The sequence below is a fragment of the Nansenia antarctica genome (assembly GCF_963989245.1).
Source record: "Nansenia antarctica genome assembly, chromosome: 7".
NCBI lineage: Eukaryota > Metazoa > Chordata > Actinopteri > Argentiniformes > Microstomatidae > Nansenia > Nansenia antarctica.
Genome location: NC_137677.1, coordinates 31,073,327 through 31,092,452, shown reverse-complemented (window position 1 = coordinate 31,092,452; position 19,126 = coordinate 31,073,327). Strand labels below are relative to the sequence as shown.

At 43.2% G+C, this 19,126-nt stretch overlaps 1 protein-coding gene across 1 annotated transcript in view; it reads left to right on the top strand.

The window, feature by feature from the left end:
• Positions 1 to 5,791: 5,791 nt before the first annotated feature.
• LOC308162512 (peroxisomal membrane protein 11C-like) overlaps positions 5,792 to 19,126 on the top strand; it is a gene marked incomplete at both ends in the record, with an annotated part of 34,134 nt that continues 20,799 nt past the window's right edge. Inside the window, 3 exons of the mRNA XM_080536660.1 lie at positions 5,792 to 5,854; positions 10,364 to 10,552; positions 13,027 to 13,139. Of these exons, the coding sequence (XP_080392786.1) occupies positions 5,792 to 5,854; positions 10,364 to 10,552; positions 13,027 to 13,139 (365 nt within the window). The remainder of the gene's footprint in view (positions 5,855 to 10,363; positions 10,553 to 13,026; positions 13,140 to 19,126) is intronic.

The window sequence follows — 19,126 nt, the reverse complement described above, 5'->3', positions numbered from 1 at the left end:
CCGGTTACCATGGTGACAACTGTGTCCGGGCTGGTTGCTTGTGTTGGATTTTCCATAGTCTGCTGTATGTGTAGGATAGTTGGATGAGTTTTATTACACACATTGCATGTTTAATGCGCTTCTGGCAACTTCCACTCATGTGTCCACTCTCCTCACACATTCCTTTGGTTTTCAAGAATTCCACTTTTTCGGTATTTGGAATATTTGACATATTTCCAACGAATGGTTTCAGGCAGTAGTGCCTGTGTTCCCTCCTGGCTATGTTCTCACTCGATAGAGTACAGTGTATGATAAGCCTGCATGCTTTTGTTGTCTATGCAGTGCGGACAGGACACTTATGTGCAAGCAAACACTGCCATCTGTGGTGGTGTGTTGTCATTGCAGCAAGTCACCACTGACATCACCTGCCTGTTATCATCATACTCACCCCTGCCAGCTGGACAGAACCACATCTCTGAGCCCAACACCATAAACTCTGGGTTACCAGATGGGTTAGGGTTAGAACCAACGCACTGAGCTGTTATCATTCAGATGTATGTTTGATATTTCCTGATAACGTTTTGATACGTTTTAAGACTTGACAAAGGCTACGGCCCAAACCGTTGTCCTGTTAAACCACAATGTGTCGCATCTGGAACTTGAGTGTGGCGGCTTCTACTTCTTTTAAAATGATATTTCTACCATGGCACGATAATTATTACATATTGTGTTTTTTGACACAACAAAAATGAAAAATGACCTTTGACCTTCCACTGTCCTAGTTCCATCTGGTACAACACTGTAAAACACAGGATCTCCATGACAACACTGTACAACACAGGGTCTCCATGACAACACTGTAGAACACAGGGGTCTCCATGACAACACTGTACAACACAGGGTCTCCATGACAACACTGTACAACACAGGGTCGGATGATGTCTTAAAGCGCCGGCCCGCTCACTGGGAGCAATTTGGGGTTCAGTGTCTTGCCCAAGGACACCTCGACATGTGGCCAGCCGGGGCTTGAACCGCCGATCTGCGGCTCTACCTCCTGAGACACAGCCTCTACCTCCTGAGACACAGCCTCTACCTCCTGAGCCACAGCCTCTACCTCCTGAGACACAGCCTCTACCTCCTGAGACACAACCTCTACCTCCTGAGACACAGCCTCTACCTCCTGAGACACAGCCTCTACATCCTGAGACACAGCCTCTACCTCCTGAGACACAGCCTCTACTTCCTGAGACACAGCCTCTACCTCCTGAGACACAGCCTCTACCTCCTGAGACACAGCCTCTACCTCCACCAGCCTCTACCTCCTGAGACACAGCCTCTACCTCCTGCACCACAGCCGCCCCATATGTATATGTATATATGTGATTATGTATATAGTATGTGATTATGTATATATGTGATTATGTATATATGTGATTATGGTTAGTTATAGCAGAGATGTCCTAACCCTATACTGAGGTAGCTCTAGAATAGGCACAGTCACTGGTATGATAGAACACACTATGTTCTATGTTCTATGTTATATGTTATATGTTATATGTTATATGTTATATGGGTATCAGATTGAGTAACATGTTATGTTGTTCACAGAATGATGTAGAACATATTCAGTAACACAGAATCTAATCTGGTGGATTATGAGTCTTTATGTGAGGGGCTGCAGGTGCATCTTCATGTTCTGGTCATGTAGTTTGTGTTGTTTGTGTTCCTCCACAGAGAAGGAGAGGTTTATGATGATGTTGATCATTTTGGAGGTAGGTTATAACTATGTTATCTTATGTTATCTGAAGTACATTTTAGTTGCTTGTTTTATGGTGTTTCTATGTTTACAATGTCTGTGTGATAATCTGAACATGAGCATATTATGAGACATGATAATCGTTTCGGTGGACTACAGTTTTCTGAAGCATTTTCAGTGAATGAAAGTTATGATACTTTACCACTGCTTTTGATAATGACTAACTGCTGTAATATGACCTATATTGTATATGGTGAGAGAGTAATATGACCTATATTGTATATGGTGAGAGAGTAATATGACCTATATTGTATATGGTGAAAGAGTAATATGACCTATATTGTATATGGTGAGAGGTACAAGAAAGGAACTCCTTGACCTCCTCTCTCCTCCTCTCTCCTCCTCTATCCTCCTCTCTCCTCCTCTATCCTCCTCTCCCCTCCTCTCTCCTCCTCTCCTCTCTCCTCCTCTCCTCTCTCCTCCTCTCCTCTCCTCTCTCCTCCTCTCTCCTCCTCTCCTCTCCCCTCCTCTCTCCTCCTCTCCTCTCCTCTCTCCTCCTCTCCCCTCCTCTCTCCTCCTCTCCCCTCCTCTCTCCTCCTCTCTCCTCCTCTCTCGTCCTCTCTCCTCCTCTCCTCTCTCCTCCTCTCCCCTCCTCTCTCCTCCTCTCCTCTCCTCTCTCCTCCTCTCCCCTCCTCTCTCCTCCTCTCCCCTCCTCTCTCCTCCTCTCCCCTCCTCTCCCCTCCTCCTCCTCTCTCCTCCTCTCCCCTCCTCTCCCCTCCTCTCTCCTCCTCTCTCCTCCTCTCCCCTCCTCTCCCCTCCTCTCCCCTCCTCTCTCCTCCTCTCCTCTATGACAACTGCCTGTCCACTGAAGCCCTGGTCCTGTTCTGTTCCTGTTCTGTTCCTGTTCTGTTCCTGTTCCTGGTTGTGGGTTAATCCCCCTGGCCCTCCACCACCCCTGCCTCTCTCACACACACTGGACTTTATTGTGTAATATCCTCAATGAATGCACACACACACACACACACACATTTCTTGTGCACCAATGAGGGTATTAAAGAAGTTAATTTTGGCTTGGAAAATAAATCTGTTCCGTGTGTTATCTGAGCGGCAGGTTTGGACTACTAGACCATTACAGAACAACCATGGCATAATTTAGCGGTTTGGACTAAACCATTACAGAACAACCATGGCATCATTTAGCGGTTTGCTCCCATTCACTTGTAGAACGTTTTAATACACTATTTGCTTTGTTCATTGCTGACTGATATTTGAAATAAATTAACGAAATAAATACTACTTTTTGTAAAATGTTCTTCATGTGCTATACACAAATACATAGTTGATTATATCTAAACCACTTTTTAATGATTGTGTAACGACCATTGATTCTTATGTAAAATACTGATTGATTGACATATTTTTTATTCATATTTCATTTACCGTATTTTCCGCACTATAAGGCGCACTTAAAAGCCTTAAAAAAAAAAAAAACAACAGTGCGCCTTATAATCCGGAGCGCCTTATATATGGATCAAAATGTAAAAATTACATGACTCTGTCAAAATGTTTCAGTATGAAAAAACAATAAAAACAATTTAATCATAATAAAATGTTTCAGTACGACTGGTAAACTACAAAGCCGCACCGCTTGCAGCATTACGGTAATCAGTAAACACCGGTACTCACAGTCCCACACCACTTGTGTGTATAAAGACCACAAAATGGCACCTGTCAAGAGACACGCTTACGACGCAGAGTTCAAGCTCAAGGCTGTCAGTCACGCAGTAGAAAATGGGAATAGAGCAGCAGCGAGAGAATTCAACATTAATGAATCAATGGTACGGAAGTGGAGGAAGCAAGAAGATGACCTGCGCCAAGTAAAGAAGACTAAACAGAGTTTCCGAGGGAACAAAGCGAGATGGCCACAGTTAGAGGACAAACTCGAACAGTGGGTTGTTGAACAGAGAGCAGCAAGTAGAAGTGTCTCTACAGTCACAGTTCGAATGAAGGCAACAGCGCTAGCACGGGACATGAATATCGATGAATTTCGAGGCGGTCCTTCTTGGTGCTTTCGTTTTATGAAAAGACGTAAACTCTCCATCCGCGCAAGAACTACCGTCTCGCAGCAACTGCCAAAAGATTATCAAGAAAAGCTGGTCACTTTCCGCGCATACTGCGAAAAGAAGATCACTGAAAACAAGATCCTGCCAGAGCACATCACCAACATGGACGAGGTTCCACTCACCTTTGATATTCCCGTGAACCGCACTGTGGAGAAAACGGGGACCAGTACGGTGTCTATACGCACCACAGGGAATGAGAAGTGATCCTTCACTGTAGTTCTCGCCTGCCAGGCTAATGGCCAGAAACTTCCACCCATGGTTATTTTCAAGAGGAAGACCTTGCCAAAAGAAAACTTTCCAGCCGGCGTCGTCATCAAAGTTAACCCGAAGGGATGGATGGATGAGGAAAAGATGAGTGAGTGGCTGAGAGAAATTTACGTCAAGAGACCGGGTGGCTTTTTCCACACAGCTCCGTCCCTATTGATCTACGACTCCATGCGTGCCCATATCACCGATGCTGTAAAAAAACAAGTGAAGAAAACTAATTCGGAGCTTGCCGTCATTCCGGGTGGATTAAGTAAAGAACTCCAGCCGCTAAATATTGGTGTCAACAGGGCGTTCAAAGCTAGACTGCGAGCTGCGTGGGAGCAGTGGATGACAGAAGGCGAACACACGTTCACCAAGACGGGGAGACAGCGCCGGGCGACTTATGCCACTATCTGCCAATGGATCGTGGATGCCTGGGCTGATATATCAGTCTCAACTGTGGTCCGAGCTTTCACGAAGGCAGGAATAATCACTGAACTGCCAGGCAACAGCAGCGACACTGACTCGGATAATGACGAGAGGGAGCCGGGCATGTTGGATGCCGTACTCCCCCAACTGTTCAATTCGGACACTGAAAAAGAAGAATTCAAGGGATTCGTGGACGAGGAATGAACTGAAAAAGTGAGCTTTACGTGTTATACGTAACTGAACAATGTTGAGTTATGCACTAACGTTTGATTTAGTGGTATCAGACTGTTTCTTTTACTACGTGTTTACTGAATCAGGGAAAAGTTCCCCTCCACGTTTGGGAGAAGAGTGAACAAGGCTGGGAGATATTGTTAATATTGTTAATATGTTATTGTTAATATTGTTAATATGCACATTAACGTTTGAACAACGTTACCATGGGAGTGAACGGAGTTGTCAGAACGCTTAATAAAGTTTGACTTTATCTGACTGTTTTGTTGACATTCCCTTTAGCACAGCTCCATCTAGTGGATGCATAACGCAACCCCAGTCAAAAAAAACAAAAACGACAGTGCGCCTTATAATCCGGTGCGCCCTATATATGAAAACAGTTCTAAAATAGGCCATTCATTGAAAGTGCGCCTTATACTCCGGTGCGCCTTATAGTGCGGAAAATACGGTACTCATATTTTACTTCATTCTTATGGAGCCAAACGTGCCGGAAAACAATAAATTGATAAATTGACTCATAAGGAGTCTCAGGTATGCTCTGGCCAGTGTAACTTTCTAATAGGTGATCCACTAGTACTGCCTGGATGCTACATCACTTCCTGTCCAATGTACAACATTAGGAGCTTCATGTATTACCTTTATTTTGTGCACAAGAGCACATTGTTGTGCATGAAGGATACTTGTTGGAAGATTATTTTTAACAGGATGACATTGCCGTCTTAAACGTAGTTTATTTTGACACTCGAAAATATATATTTTTATCGCCACACCGCCGCGGGCAGCTATCAGCTGTAGTTAGGGTAGTTAGTTAGGGTAGTTAGGGTAGTTAGTTAGGGTGGTTAGGGTAGTTCGTTAGGGTAGTTAGTTAGGGTAGTTAGGGTAGTTAGTTAGGGTGGTTAGGGTAGTTAGGGTAGTTAGGGTTAGGGTAGTTAGGGTTAGGGTTAGGGTAGTTAGGGTTAGGGTAGTTAGGGTAGTTAGGGTGGTTAGGGTTAGGGTAGTCAGGGTTACCGGCTGGTTACTGGCGGACATGCAGGAGTCCCTGGAGTCCCTGGTGAATGTTCTAGAATCCTACAGGGGAAGGGATAAAGTCGTAAGTAGTCAATGTGCATGCACATGAAACATCTACTTCAATAGGCTAAATCTGTCACGACCAGAGGGCGGAACCCAGAAGCAGACAACGGAGAACAGGTAGTACAACAATAATAATGATTTATTGTAGGGTAGGGGTGTCAGGAGGAGCAGGCTGGAGGTAGATAGGTAGTCAGACAGGCAGGGGATCAGGCAGGTAGGCAGGTAGTCAGACAGGCAGGGGGTCAGGCAGGCGGAGTGGTCGGCAGACAGGCAGGGGGTCAGGCAGGCGGAGTGGTCGGCAGACAGGCAGGGGTCAGGCAGGCGGAGTGGTCGACAGACAGGCAGGGGTCAGGCAGGCGGAGTGGTCGGTAGACAGGCTGGGGGTCAGGCAGGAGGGAAAGTACAGGCAGGCAGGGAATCCTTAACGGGGAACAGCGAGAAAAGGGTTAGGCTAGGGTAACGGGTAAGAACTAGAGTAGAGGGAACGAACACTGGAACCAACCATTAAATGGCTACGATCTGGCGTTGACTGGAAGCAGGAGCAGAGCTTAAGTAGGAGCCAGTCGCGGTCTTAATCCGCCACACCTGGCACCACTGATAGACGGCTGATGAGCCGGGGGCGGAGCTGGGGGCGGAACTGTGACAAAATCACATAATCAAATCATCTGAAATGACGTGACCTTTAGTCGAGTAGCCTCGTTTGAACTGAGTATATAATAACTTATGTTTATTATTGTATTTTTTTTAACTTAAAAACATGAGAATGAGTCTGTGTGTGCATAATGCATTAACTATAGTATAACTATGTGAACATAATGCATTAACTATAGTATAACTATGTGTGCATAATGCATTACCTATAGTATAACTATGTGTGCATAATGCATCAACTATAGCAGTGGTCTTCAACCGGGGGTCCGCGACCCCTAGGGGGTCCGCAGAGGTACTGCAGGGGGTCCGCCAAATTTTTTCAGAATAATTAACAATTTTCACCAAAATAATTTGTGACAATTAAAAAATATAACAAAAGTTATATTGAGTAAACTACAAGCAATAATAGGCAATAATAAGCAGGGGTGCACATAACTGGTGCGCCAGTGCGCATGCGTCGCCAAAATGCATGCTGCGCGGCAGATCTGCCGCATGAACGCGCTCTTGCGCACCAACAGCTGGAAGCACTGGGAGAGGAATTTACTTCCTCAAAATCCAACTGCTGACTGCTGCATCACTGCAAGCCCCACTAAGTAACTATTTGCCGTCCCCTCAGCCGAAGGCCCGACGAGTAATCCATCACAACAGTCGACCGACGACGACCACGGCGACTCCCCTCACGAAAACATTCGGAAAGTATCGTAACTTGTACTTTCATTCCGCGTATCGCACGGTTATCACGCCGCCACGTGAAAATTCAGTCCCGAACGACTCGTCGCTAAAAGGAAAAACAACACCAAGGGACACGTTTCTTTTCTCTGAAGCTTTCAAACGTTCAGACGTTTGTTTTACAGCTTCATTATTGCACCTCGACCCCTGACCCAGGGAATATGGTTGGGAATTCTATTAGAAGAAAAAAAAAAGACTTTGTTGCACAATCAAAATAATGAGCTATTTAAAGTGATAGCCTACAACATCCTCTACCATGGTTGAAATTGAGGACAGTATTAACAACAGTCAAGAGAGCAGTGATGATGATGATTAAGCTTGTAGCATAAATAAATGCTTAGGCTGTAACTTTTTGTTGAAAAGTTGATTTCAGTGTTTACAGAACAGAGCAGTGCTTAAAGAGATGTCAGTTGATTTCATTGTGTTTAAAGAACAGACATTCAGTTAGTGCTTAAAGAGATGTCAGTTGATTTCATTGTGTTTAAAGGAGTCTGACAGACTTTCATGCTTAAAGAGCAGTCATTTGATTTTGCATTTGTTTCTTTTGTTTTGCACACAATAATTTGTTCGTTCATCTTTATTTATGAATAAATGTTGTTTTGCTAATATAAGTTATCCATGTATCCCTTTTTTATCCATCCTGTGGGACGGGTCGTGACTCGCGAGCTCGGGGAGCACCAAGCAGCATCCCTAGGTGCTCCTCTGAGCACTGGCCCCAAAAGGTTATGTGCACCCCTGATAATAAGCTACTTTTGACAAAAAACTATTTACAATAAAAATTTACTATTTACTATTTGCATTATGGGTAATGACCCGAGGCACTGTTGAAGCTGAGTGTTGATTAAACTGGTTGAGTTAAACGTGCGCAAGTTGTCCGAGTCCAATAATGATATTATAACTTCACATTATTAGTTACTACTATTAATTAGTGAAGCAGGATGGATACATTTGTAACAGTAACGAGACCTCAAGCTCGAGATCCAACGGCTAGGCCTACTCCTTCCACCTCGGCCCCAGCAGCGCCTGCCCCAGGGGCAGATAAACGCAAAAGAGAAAAGTCCCGAAAATATTCAGAAGTGTACCTAAAGTTTGGATTTACTTTCATAGAAACCGAAGGAGTGGAATTGCCGGTGTGTGTTGTTTGTGCGGCGACGCTCTCAAACGAAAGCATGAAGCCATCAAAGCTGCAACGACACTTTGAGACGAATCATGGCCACTTACAAGATAAAGCACTGGACTACTTTCAGGCTCGTCTGCACTCTCTCCAAGGCCAACAGACAATGATAAGAAAATCTGCGAAAGTCGGTGAGCTTGCTTTGAAAGCCTCATATCAAGTTGCTCTTCGCAATGCCCAGTGTAAAAAGCCATACACAATTGCAGAATATTTGATATTGCCTGCGGCCACTGATATGTGCAAGACCATGTTTGGGAATGATGGATATGGATATGCAGAAAAGTTGAAGACTATCCCATTGTCAGACACAACAATTGCTTGGCGAATTGGTGAAATGGCATCGGATGTGAGGGTGCAGTCAATTGAGAAATTACAAACGGCGGAGGCATTTGCACTCCAATTGGATGAATCAGTGGACATGTCCAAAGACGCACAGCTCTTGGCATTTGTGCGCTTTGTTGACCAAGACGAAATGTGTGAAGAGTTCTTGTTTTGTAAGAAGCTTCCTGAACGCACAACAAGTGCTGAAATTTTCAAAGTGATTGATGACTTTTTCAGTGAAAATGACGTACGTTGGGCAAAGTGTGTCGCGGTGTGTACCGACGGTGCGCGCGCTATGACTGGGCAAAAGAGTGGACTGATGGCGCTTGTCAGAAAAGTCGCCCCCAAAGTGATGTGGACTCACTGCATGCTGCACAGAGAATCCCTCGCCGCTAAAGAAATGAGTGCTGAGTTTGCCAATGTTATGGACACTGTTGTAAAGGCTGTACATTTTATTAAGAAGAGTGCCCTACAAACTCGCCTCTTCGCTTCTTTATGCGCCGCTACAGGAGAGGAACACACAGCGCTCCTTTACCATTCAGAAGTCAGATGGCTTTCCCGTGGATCCGTATTGGCACGAGTATTTGAATTACGCACAGCTATCCACGAATTTCTAATTGGCCAAAACCGCGCGGAGCTGGCTGCGCATTTCATCGACAATGCCTGGGTCTTTAAACTGGCATATCTGGTGGACGTTTTCGCAGAGTTGAACCGGCTGAACAGTTCTATGCAGGGCCGCAATACACACGCCATTCAGCTGTATGATAAGATGGAAGGCTTCCTGAAAAAAACGAAAAGATGGAGAGAGCGCGTCAGGGGAGATACCATCTCCATGTTTCCATCAGTAGAGGAGTTGGCGGATTCCGCGGTGATCTCGCCTGACGTGAAACGCGCAATTGGTAATCACTTGGAGGCACTTGAATGGCAATTCGAAAAATATTTTTCTGAGACTGAGTCCTGGAAAAAGGACAAGACCTGGATACAGTTTCCTTTCAAAGAGAAATGACAAATAAATAAAGTCCAGAATGCACCCGACGGCTCAAATCTGACAGCCGCTGAGGAAGATCAGCTGATCGACCTGTCCACAGATAGTACACACAAGCATGTGTACGAGTCAAAGCCACTGATCCAGTTCTGGATCCATTGCCAAAAATTCTTCCCACAACTGACAGCAAAGGCCATGGTGAGCCTTTTGCAACCACATATCTTTGCGAAAGTGGATTCTCCTCCCTCACCGCATTAACTATAGTATAACTATGTGTGCATAATGCATTAACTATAGTATAACTATGTGTGCATAATGCATTAATTATAGTATAACTATGTGAGCATAATGCATTAACTATAGAATAACTATGTGCATAACGCATTAACTATAGTATAACTATGTGTGCATAATGCATTAACTATAGTATAACTATGTGTGCATAATGCATTAACTATAGTATAACTATTTGAGCATAAAGCATTAACTATAGTATAACTATGTGTGCATAATGCATTAACTATAGTATAACTATGTGTGCATAATGCATTAACTATAGTATAACTATGTGCATAATGCATTAACTATAGTATAACTATGTGTGCATAATGCATTAACTATAGTATAATTATGTGCATAATGCATGTCTATGTGTGGGTCTGGGGTAGATCAGGACGCTCTGCTACGGGTCCCAGCTGGTCGGGGGAGTCCTGTCTCAGAAGACAGAGCGGTCGGCCCAGCTGAGTCAGAGCCTCCTGCTGTTCTCAGCTCAGCTCAGCCACTGCAGGACGGTGCTTCGTCTCTTCGATGACCTCTCTATGCTGGCCTACTCCCACAGCTACGGCCTGGGAGATGGGGTACGACACCACACGTCCACTATGATCTCATCCTGGTTTAAATAATGTTCATTGTTCTGTTCTGTTCTGCATTTCTCAAAATGATTCTAAAAACAACAACAACAACAACAACATCAAGTTCTATCAGTGTCAAGTGTCAACACAGTTGTTTTTATTGTAGTTGTATTGAAACTAGAGTCTTCTGTCCTGCCTATAGACGTTAGTCTATTAGTTAGTAGTAGTTAGTAGTAACACTCCTTCAGTCCTGCCTATAGACGTTAGTCTATTAGTTAGTAGTAGTTAGTAGAAGTTAGTAGTAGTTAGTAGAAGTTAGTAGTAGTTAGTAGTAGTAAGTTGTAACACTCTTCAGTCCTGCCTATAGACGTTAGTCTATTAGTTAGTAGTAGTTAGTATTAGTTAGTAGTAGTTAGTATTAGTTAGTAGTAGTTAGTAGTAGTTAGTTGTAACACTTGTTCAGTCCTGCCTATAGACGTTAGTCTATTAGTTAGTAGTAGTTAGTTGTAACACTCGTTCAGTCCTGCCTATATACGATAGTCTATTAGTTAGTAGTAGTTAGTATTAGTTAGTAGTAGTTAGTAGTAGTTAGTTAGTAGTAGTTAGTAGTAGTTAGTAGTAGTTAGTTAGTTGTAGTTAGTAGTAGTTAGTAGTAGTTAGTTAGTAGTAGTTAGTAGTAGTTAGTTGTAGTTAGTAGTAGTTAGAAGTAGTTAGTAGTAGTTAGTTAGTAGTAGTTAGTAGTAGTTAGTTGTAGTTAGTAGTAGTTAGTAGTAGTTCGTAGTAGTTAGTTGTAGTTAGTAGTAGTTAGTAGTAGTTAGTAGTAGTTAGTAGTTAGTTAGTTGTAGTTAGTAGTAGTTAGTAGTAGTTAGTAGTAGTTAGTTAGTTGTAGTTATTAGTAGTTAGTAGTAGTAAGTTAGTAGTAGTTAGTAGTAGTTAGTAGTAGTTAGTAGTAGTTAGTTAGTTGAAGTTAGTAGTAGTTAGTAGTAGTAAGTTAGTAGTAGTTAGTAGTAGTTAGTAGTAGTTAGTAGTAGTTAGTTGTAGTTAGTAGTAGTTAGTAGTAGTTAGTAGTAGTTAGTAGTAGTTAGTAGTAGTTAGTTGTAGTTAGTAGTAGTTAGTAGTAGTTAGTTAGTAGTAGTTGGTAGTAGTTAGTTGTAGTTAGTAGTAGTTAGTTAGTAGTAGTTGGTAGTAGTTAGTTGTAGTTAGTAGTAGTTAGTAGTAGTTAGTAGTAGTTAGTAGTAGTTAGTTGTAGTAAGTAGTAGTTAGTAGTAGTTAGTAGTAGTTAGTTAGTAGTAGTTAGTAATAGTTAGTAGTAGTTAGTTGTAGTTAGTAGTAGTTAGAAGTAGTTAGTAGTAGTTAGTTAGTAGTAGTTAGTAGTAGTTAGTTGTAGTTAGTAGTAGTTAGTAGTAGTTAGTTGTAGTTAGTAGTAGTTAGTTGTAGTTAGTAGTAGTTAGTAGTAGTTAGTAGTAGTTAGTAGTTAGTTAGTTGTAGTTAGTAGTAGTTAGTAGTAGTTAGTTAGTTGTAGTTAGTAGTTAGTTGTAGTTAGTAGTAGTTAGTAGTAGTTAGTTAGTAGTAGTTGGTAGTAGTTAGTTGTAGTTAGTAGTAGTTAGTAGTAGTTAGTAGTAGTTAGTTGTAGTAAGTAGTAGTTAGTAGTAGTTAGTTGTAGTTAGTAGTAGTTAGTTAGTAGTAGTTAGTAGTAGTTAGTAGTAGTTAGTTGTAGTTAGTAGTAGTTAGAAGTAGTTAGTAGTAGTTAGTTGTAGTTAGTAGTAGTTAGTTGTAGTTAGTAGTAGTTAGTAGTAGTTAGTATTAGTTAGTAGTAGTTAGTAGTTAGTTAGTTGTAGTTAGTAGTAGTTAGTAGTAGTTAGTAGTAGTTAGTTGTAACACTTGTTCAGTCCTGCCTACAGATGTTAGTCTATTAGTTAGTAGTAGTTAGTTGTAACACTCGTTCAGTCCTGCCTATATACGTTAGTCTATTAGTTAGTAGTAGTTAGTATTAGTTAGTAGTAGTTAGTTGTAGTAAGTAGTAGTTAGTTAGTTGTAGTTAGTATTAGTTAGTAGTAGTTAGTTAGTAGTAGTTAGTAGTAGTTAGTTAGTAGTAGTTAGTAGTAGTTAGTTGTAGTTAGTAGTAGTTAGTTGTAGTTAGTAGCAGTTAGTAGTAGTTAGTAGTAGTTAGTAGTAGTTAGTTGTAGTTAGTAGTAGTTAGTTAGTAGTAGTTAGTTGTAGTAAGTAGTAGTTAGTTTTAGTTAGTAGTAGTTAGTAGTAGTTAGTAGTAGTTAGTAGTAGTTAGTTGTAGTTATTAGTTGTAGTTAGTAGTAGTTAGTTAGTAGTAGTTAGTTGTAGTTAGTTGTAGTTAGTAGTAGTTAGTTGTAGTTTGTAGTAGTTAGTAGTAGTTAGTTGTAAAACTCGTTCAGTCCTGCCTGTGGTGTCCCTCCTCAGACGGAGGACTCTGGGCTGCGCTGGGTGCCGGTTCTGACCAACGTGAGCACGTGGCCTGGGCCGCGGACGCACGGATCATCAGGGTAGACGGAGGCTCTGGGAGGTGGTGGCGTCTCAGCACGGCGCTGTGGGGAGAGTCTCTGCTCCTGGGCATCCTCAGGTAAGACTGGCTCAGTAAACACTCCTTCCTCAGGTAAGACTGGCTCAGTAAACACTCCTTCCTCAGGTGAGACTGACTCAGTAAACACTCCTTCCTCAGGTGAGACTGACTCAGTAAACACTCCTCAGGTAAGACTGTGTCACGCCCTCTACCTCTAGGTAGTGGGCAGTGCCTCTCTCTCTCTTTCCCTCTCTCCCTCTCTCTCTCTCTCCCTCTAATTGGCAGGAGTGGTGTGGTGTATTTCTTTCTCTGCTGGCTGCCAAAAATGAGGAATAGATCTTGAGCAGATTTAAGATTATTTATTCAACAAGGCAGTTTACACAGCATGGTCTGGTCGGCAGTAGGTCATCAAGGCGGGGGTCCCAGGAATTAAGAGGGAGAGAGTGGTTCCCCAGAGGATTTTATACCCTTTTCCTATGTAAATATCTTCACCCCTGGGCCAACCAAAAAACAGTATGGTCAAGCTTGTTCCTAACCTTTCTTTAGCCAATGATCGCCTTGTTCCCCGTCCTTTGTAATTTTAATAATTTTGCCATTTAGCAAACGCTTTTATCCAAAGCGACTTACAATTACGAATTACAGGGACATTCCCCCTGGAGTAACTGGGGGCTAAGTGCCTTACCCAAGGGCACACTAGTAGTGGTGTGGCTTCAGGCGGGATTTGAACTCACAACCTTCCGATCACAAGTCCAACTCACTATCCACTAGACCACCACTACCCCTCTTTGTCCTAATATGGAAATGGTCAGTGTGTGTGTGTGTGTGTGTGTGTGTGTGTGTGTGTGTGTGCGTGTGTGTGTGTCTGTGCTTACAAGCTGTCCCAACCCCCAGAGGAGCCTTGCCTCTGTGTTGGTCATCTGGTTGTCATAAAACCCCCATTGTTAGAGGGCATGTCCTTGCAGGCCCAATGCAATTCATGGTATGTATGTTTCAAGTAAAATACACCACATATTCCCCCCTCGGAACACCTAGACTAGAGGGTGTTCCGAAACTAAACGACCACATAAAACAAAAACACAAACACAAAACCCCACATACTGCAGCTAAGAAACCAAAGAGAAAAAATAAATAAATGTTTAAACATAAACAACAACAGACAGAAAAACTACACCAACACACAACACAAGAAACATAATAACACAGACCAACCCAGCACCAGTACCAGCGACCAAAGACATCATACAAACCAAATATAAAACAATCAACAATAAAAAAGAAACCTAAAAATAACAAACAAAATTAATCTAAACACAATACATCATGCATAAACCAATACAAAACGTCCAACGACCGATGCCTTCTTCGTTCTTGAATCTTCAGGGTCAGAGGTTACTAGCACTTGACCCCAGTTGGAGAACAGCCTTTACCGCCGTCTCAGATTGATAACACTTTCATAGTCAGGAGCTTTCATTTTCGTTGCGCTAGGAACAGAATCTCTCTCCCAGCTTTGCGTAACCATCACATCACTTCTCAACCGACATCAATCACACGGTATAGAAATAAACACACAGTAACTGAAGCAAACAATAACAAAATATCACTTAACAAACAAATCATCAAAAGAGGAAACAAAATCAGAAAGCAAGACAGAATCCAGCCTTTGCTCATCAGCTATGTTGGTCAACATCAAAGCATTAACAGGAACATCAGAAATACACTTTCCACAACATTTGATCAAAATACCAAGTAACATAATACAGATGATAATGACAACAACAATTATAGCGACGGACCTGATCATATTACCAACACCTGAAAAAGCAGAATCAAAGAAATCCAATACATTCCAACCGTGTTCTTTATGCAAATCCTCCACACCCTTCTTGTTAGATTCATGAAAATCATACAGAGCTTTACCGGAATCCGAAATATAACTGCAGCATTCACCGCCTATCAATGCACAAGTAGCACAAGTACCACCTTGACTGGCCAAAATAATGTCCAAAGCCATTCTATTTTGGAGAGCAACATTCTTAGTTTCAGTCAATTCAGTAGCCAGGGCAGATATCACAGTATCCGAAGCATTAATGTGTTTTTCAAGAACGGATGACAGGGCACTCAATTCAGTCTGAGAGTTGTAGACACCATAACTTGGGAATATTAGGCCAAAAAACTTCTGAGCAGTAGATAACTCCCTACGACTACGATAGGTTGCTTGTTTGTGAAGCACAGACATCTCCTTTCGAGTAACTTTCCTAATCAAAGGTATCAGATGAGCCAAATAACAAATACCATCACTCAAAGCAGGTAGTTTAGAGAATGCATCATTATTACACACAAGAAACACACCCTCCGGGAGTTGAAGCTCCTTACCAGGATTCGAAAAGACATAAATAGGGTCCACACAAGAAGCGTCCCCTAGCTGACGAATCGAGCTGCCTTTGGGCAGAGATTGAATGTCAATACAGGTTGTAACATTCACGAGAGGCATGACTTTAAGCTGCGTGGTGCCTTTCTGCCGTCTGGTATTATTGGTATCATGTAATTTCATTTGAGGCACCATAGCACAATCAACAACCTTACATTTCAACCCAGAAATAACAATTGAAGCTCTCCACGGTGTAGTAGTCACAATCCCAGAACATGACAGATGAGGACTCACTGCTGTACCATTCAATTGAACGAACATAGCTTGGATAAAATACATCATCTTTGGACCTGTTGGTTGTGACAAATGTGTAAGCCTATCAATAATAACCCTCCCAAAACCGCTAGGCCTATGGTGTTCGTTAACTTCTGCTGTCAGACGTTCCAACACACCATCATCGACACCTGCATAGGAAGAATTTAAAGGAACCAGAATCGTGCTGGGCTGACAAGAAGAGCTCTGGTCCTTGCCCTGTAAAACAAAATGGGCTAAACCCTGCCAATTATAATGAAACCATTCTGCTTTGGTTAATGGTATGGGGGAAAACATAGGAGCAGACGTACTTACAGGGACCTGTTGACAAATCCAGCAATCAGAATAATTCATTTTTGAAGCAAAATCCTTCATGATACTAGTGGCAGAATTAGGGTGGGACCGTGTCCCCAGTTGATTGGAATCAAATAACAAATATTCTTCAGTAGCGACCACTGGCATAATCACAGGCGTAATCACAGGCGTAATCACAGGCGTAATCACAGCAACTTTTTTAACAACCTTTGGTAACATAACATATACTTTAACATGTTCTATATCAAATTCCTCACAGTCCATCCATCCTTTCCATGGTTTTGGAAAGTCAGGAGTGGACCTACAAACTAGGGTCTTGAAATCATTGGACCCAGACACCCGAGCACCGATATTACGTCTAGCACACCAATACGGGTTCAACTTCATGTCATGGTTACTTAATGTCACATAAGTTTCTGTCGCGCGAGCCTCAACTTTAACATATTTCGCATCCAGTAAATACCACTCGTCCGCTTCGGCGGTATAGATCAAACAATCACCAACAATACAACGTGAATGTGGGCAAGCAAAAGATCTCCCTGATGAGATCATTCTTCTCTGACGTCCAGGCATAACAGTGTGTGAGTGAAATGTAACATTGTCCAAAGAAGTCAACGGGGTAGGGACACTAAGAGATATACTAGTCTCTGAAACGGCGTGGCTTGAGCCTTTTTCTAATTGGCCTTGGTCTATCACGGGGTCTGCCTGGTTGGGGTGTATCACTGACAGGTCTGTGTCTCTCAATGGTACCTTGGTCTGGGCAGCCGCCCGGGTTGGTGACATCTCCGTCTGGAGCATTGTCTGGGTCGGAAGGGGTGACAACAGGGGCAACACCAGGCTTGGTAGAATCCCCAAGAGGGGTGTCGCAGTCACTGGGTCCTTCACGATCTCCATCGGCCCGCTCACCTCTGGGCTGGACAGGGTCTGGGACGAGGCCCCCGGCACCATCTGAATCATGACGCAGATACTCACCAACATTCTCATCAGCCCGGATGTCCAAGCTGTGGACATCCTCGTCCCCAGGGGTTTCCTCACCATCCTGCCGAGGTTCTCCCTCATCTTCCTCATTGGGTGCCTTGATGCAGTGATGAACATGATACTAAGTGGGGGACCCCTTGATTTGAATGGCATTCTCAGTGCAACGAACAACCTCGGACGGTCCTTCCCGTCGAGCATCATGCCACTTTCGTCGGTATACCTTCACGTATACTTTGTCACCCGGTTGCAACGCGTCCTTCTTCTCCTGTGCGTTCACCTCCTCTTCACGTTCCTGTTTATGGATCACATAAGAAGAGATACTCTTTTGCCGGTTAGTCATATACTGCACATAGGCTTTCATGTCACTTTCCAGGAGAGCCAAACTTGGCCCTTTCCCGCTGGTTCGTGCACAGGGAGCTGTCATTACTCTCCCCATAGCCAGTTCATGGGGAGTCAAGTGCAGCCCTCGAATCTCACTGGATCGACAGGCCATTAATGCAAGAGGGAGTCCTTCCACCCAATTAAGACCTGTATGCTGACAGACCTTAGAAAGATGGTTCTTAAGGACCCCGTTCATCCTCTCTACCATCCCCTGGCTTTGAGGTGAGTAAATACACCCACATTTCTGCTTGATCCTTAACTTTTGTAGTATAAGCTTTACCGTCTTATCCACAAATTCCTTTCCATTGTCTGACGCTATCCTATCTGGAATTCCAAACCTAGGTATGAATTCCCTGCATAGGAACTTTGCTACAGACTGAGCATCCTTTCTTCGAGTGGGGCAAGCTTCTACCCATCTGCTGAACCTGTCCACTACAACTAACATGTACCTGTATCCTGCAACAGGACGAATCATGTCCACATAGTCAATCACCAAATGTTTCATTGGCCCGTTTGGGGTAGGGATATGCCCAGTTCCCACTGGTATTCCAGGTCTGATATTGTTTTTCAAACAGACCACACATTGACCAAGGACATGGTCTATTTGTTCCAGTAAATATGGAGCCCAAAAACCATATTCCTTGGTGATCTTGCGTCTTACCTCCCCCCTAGCCACATGTGCTAATCCATGGGCTTCCTGTATCAACATGCCTACTAAATCTGGGGGTGCCACAACCAGCCCCTCATGATTTCTCCATAGACCTGTGTCATCCTGACTAGCCCCCCTTGTTAACCATAGGTTTTTGTCTAGCGTAGTTGCCCCACTCTGTAACATCAATAAATCCTCAAGCGTGACCATGCCCTGTAATTGTACTTCATGTGTGATCAGAAGAACTTTACCTGCTTTGTCTGCTCCTGTAATGGCTTTGGCTGCATCATCTGCAGCCCTGTTACCTTGTGTGACATGTGATGAGTCAGACCTGTGTGCGGCACACTTCACTATGGCTAATTCCTTTGGTTTCATCATGGCTTGTAACAGCTTCATGATCTGGGCGTGGTGCTGTATAGGCGAACCATCAGTTTTCTTAAAACCCCGTCCCTTCCATACAGCTCCATGTAAGTGACACACATTATGGGCGTAGGCAGAGTCTGTGTACACTGTTACTCTCCGTTCGGTTCCCAAGTTGCATGCCTCTGTGAGGGCAATCAACTGATAGGGCTTTCACACCGGCAAAGAACCGTGCCGGTTCGCGTTCGCGTTCGGAAACCTCTGAACCTTGGTGCTGTCTGGCGAACGAGCCCGCGTTCATACCAGTGTAACCGGCATCAACGCTGGGTGATGAAGGGGCGGGATAAACAAACATTTCACTGGAAAAGAGGATAATATCTTCCACTACAGTATCTGAAATAAACACAATTTTCTGTGAAACAAAAAAAAAGACACTTTCTATATGCGTTCTTTTACTAATCAGCTGCTCCATTACTGGAATAGAAATGGCTTACGAAATTCGCGTTCGCGCATGTCCGCGAGCGTGTGCGTGTGTGTGTTTGCTGAGCATGTGAGGAAGATAGAGAGAATAATGACACTTTTTATATTGTTTTTGATCACTAATGATTAGATTTAGATTAGATTACATGTTGTCTACTTCCTCCTTGCTGGTCTCTGCAGCCTAGAATATGACACACCCACTGA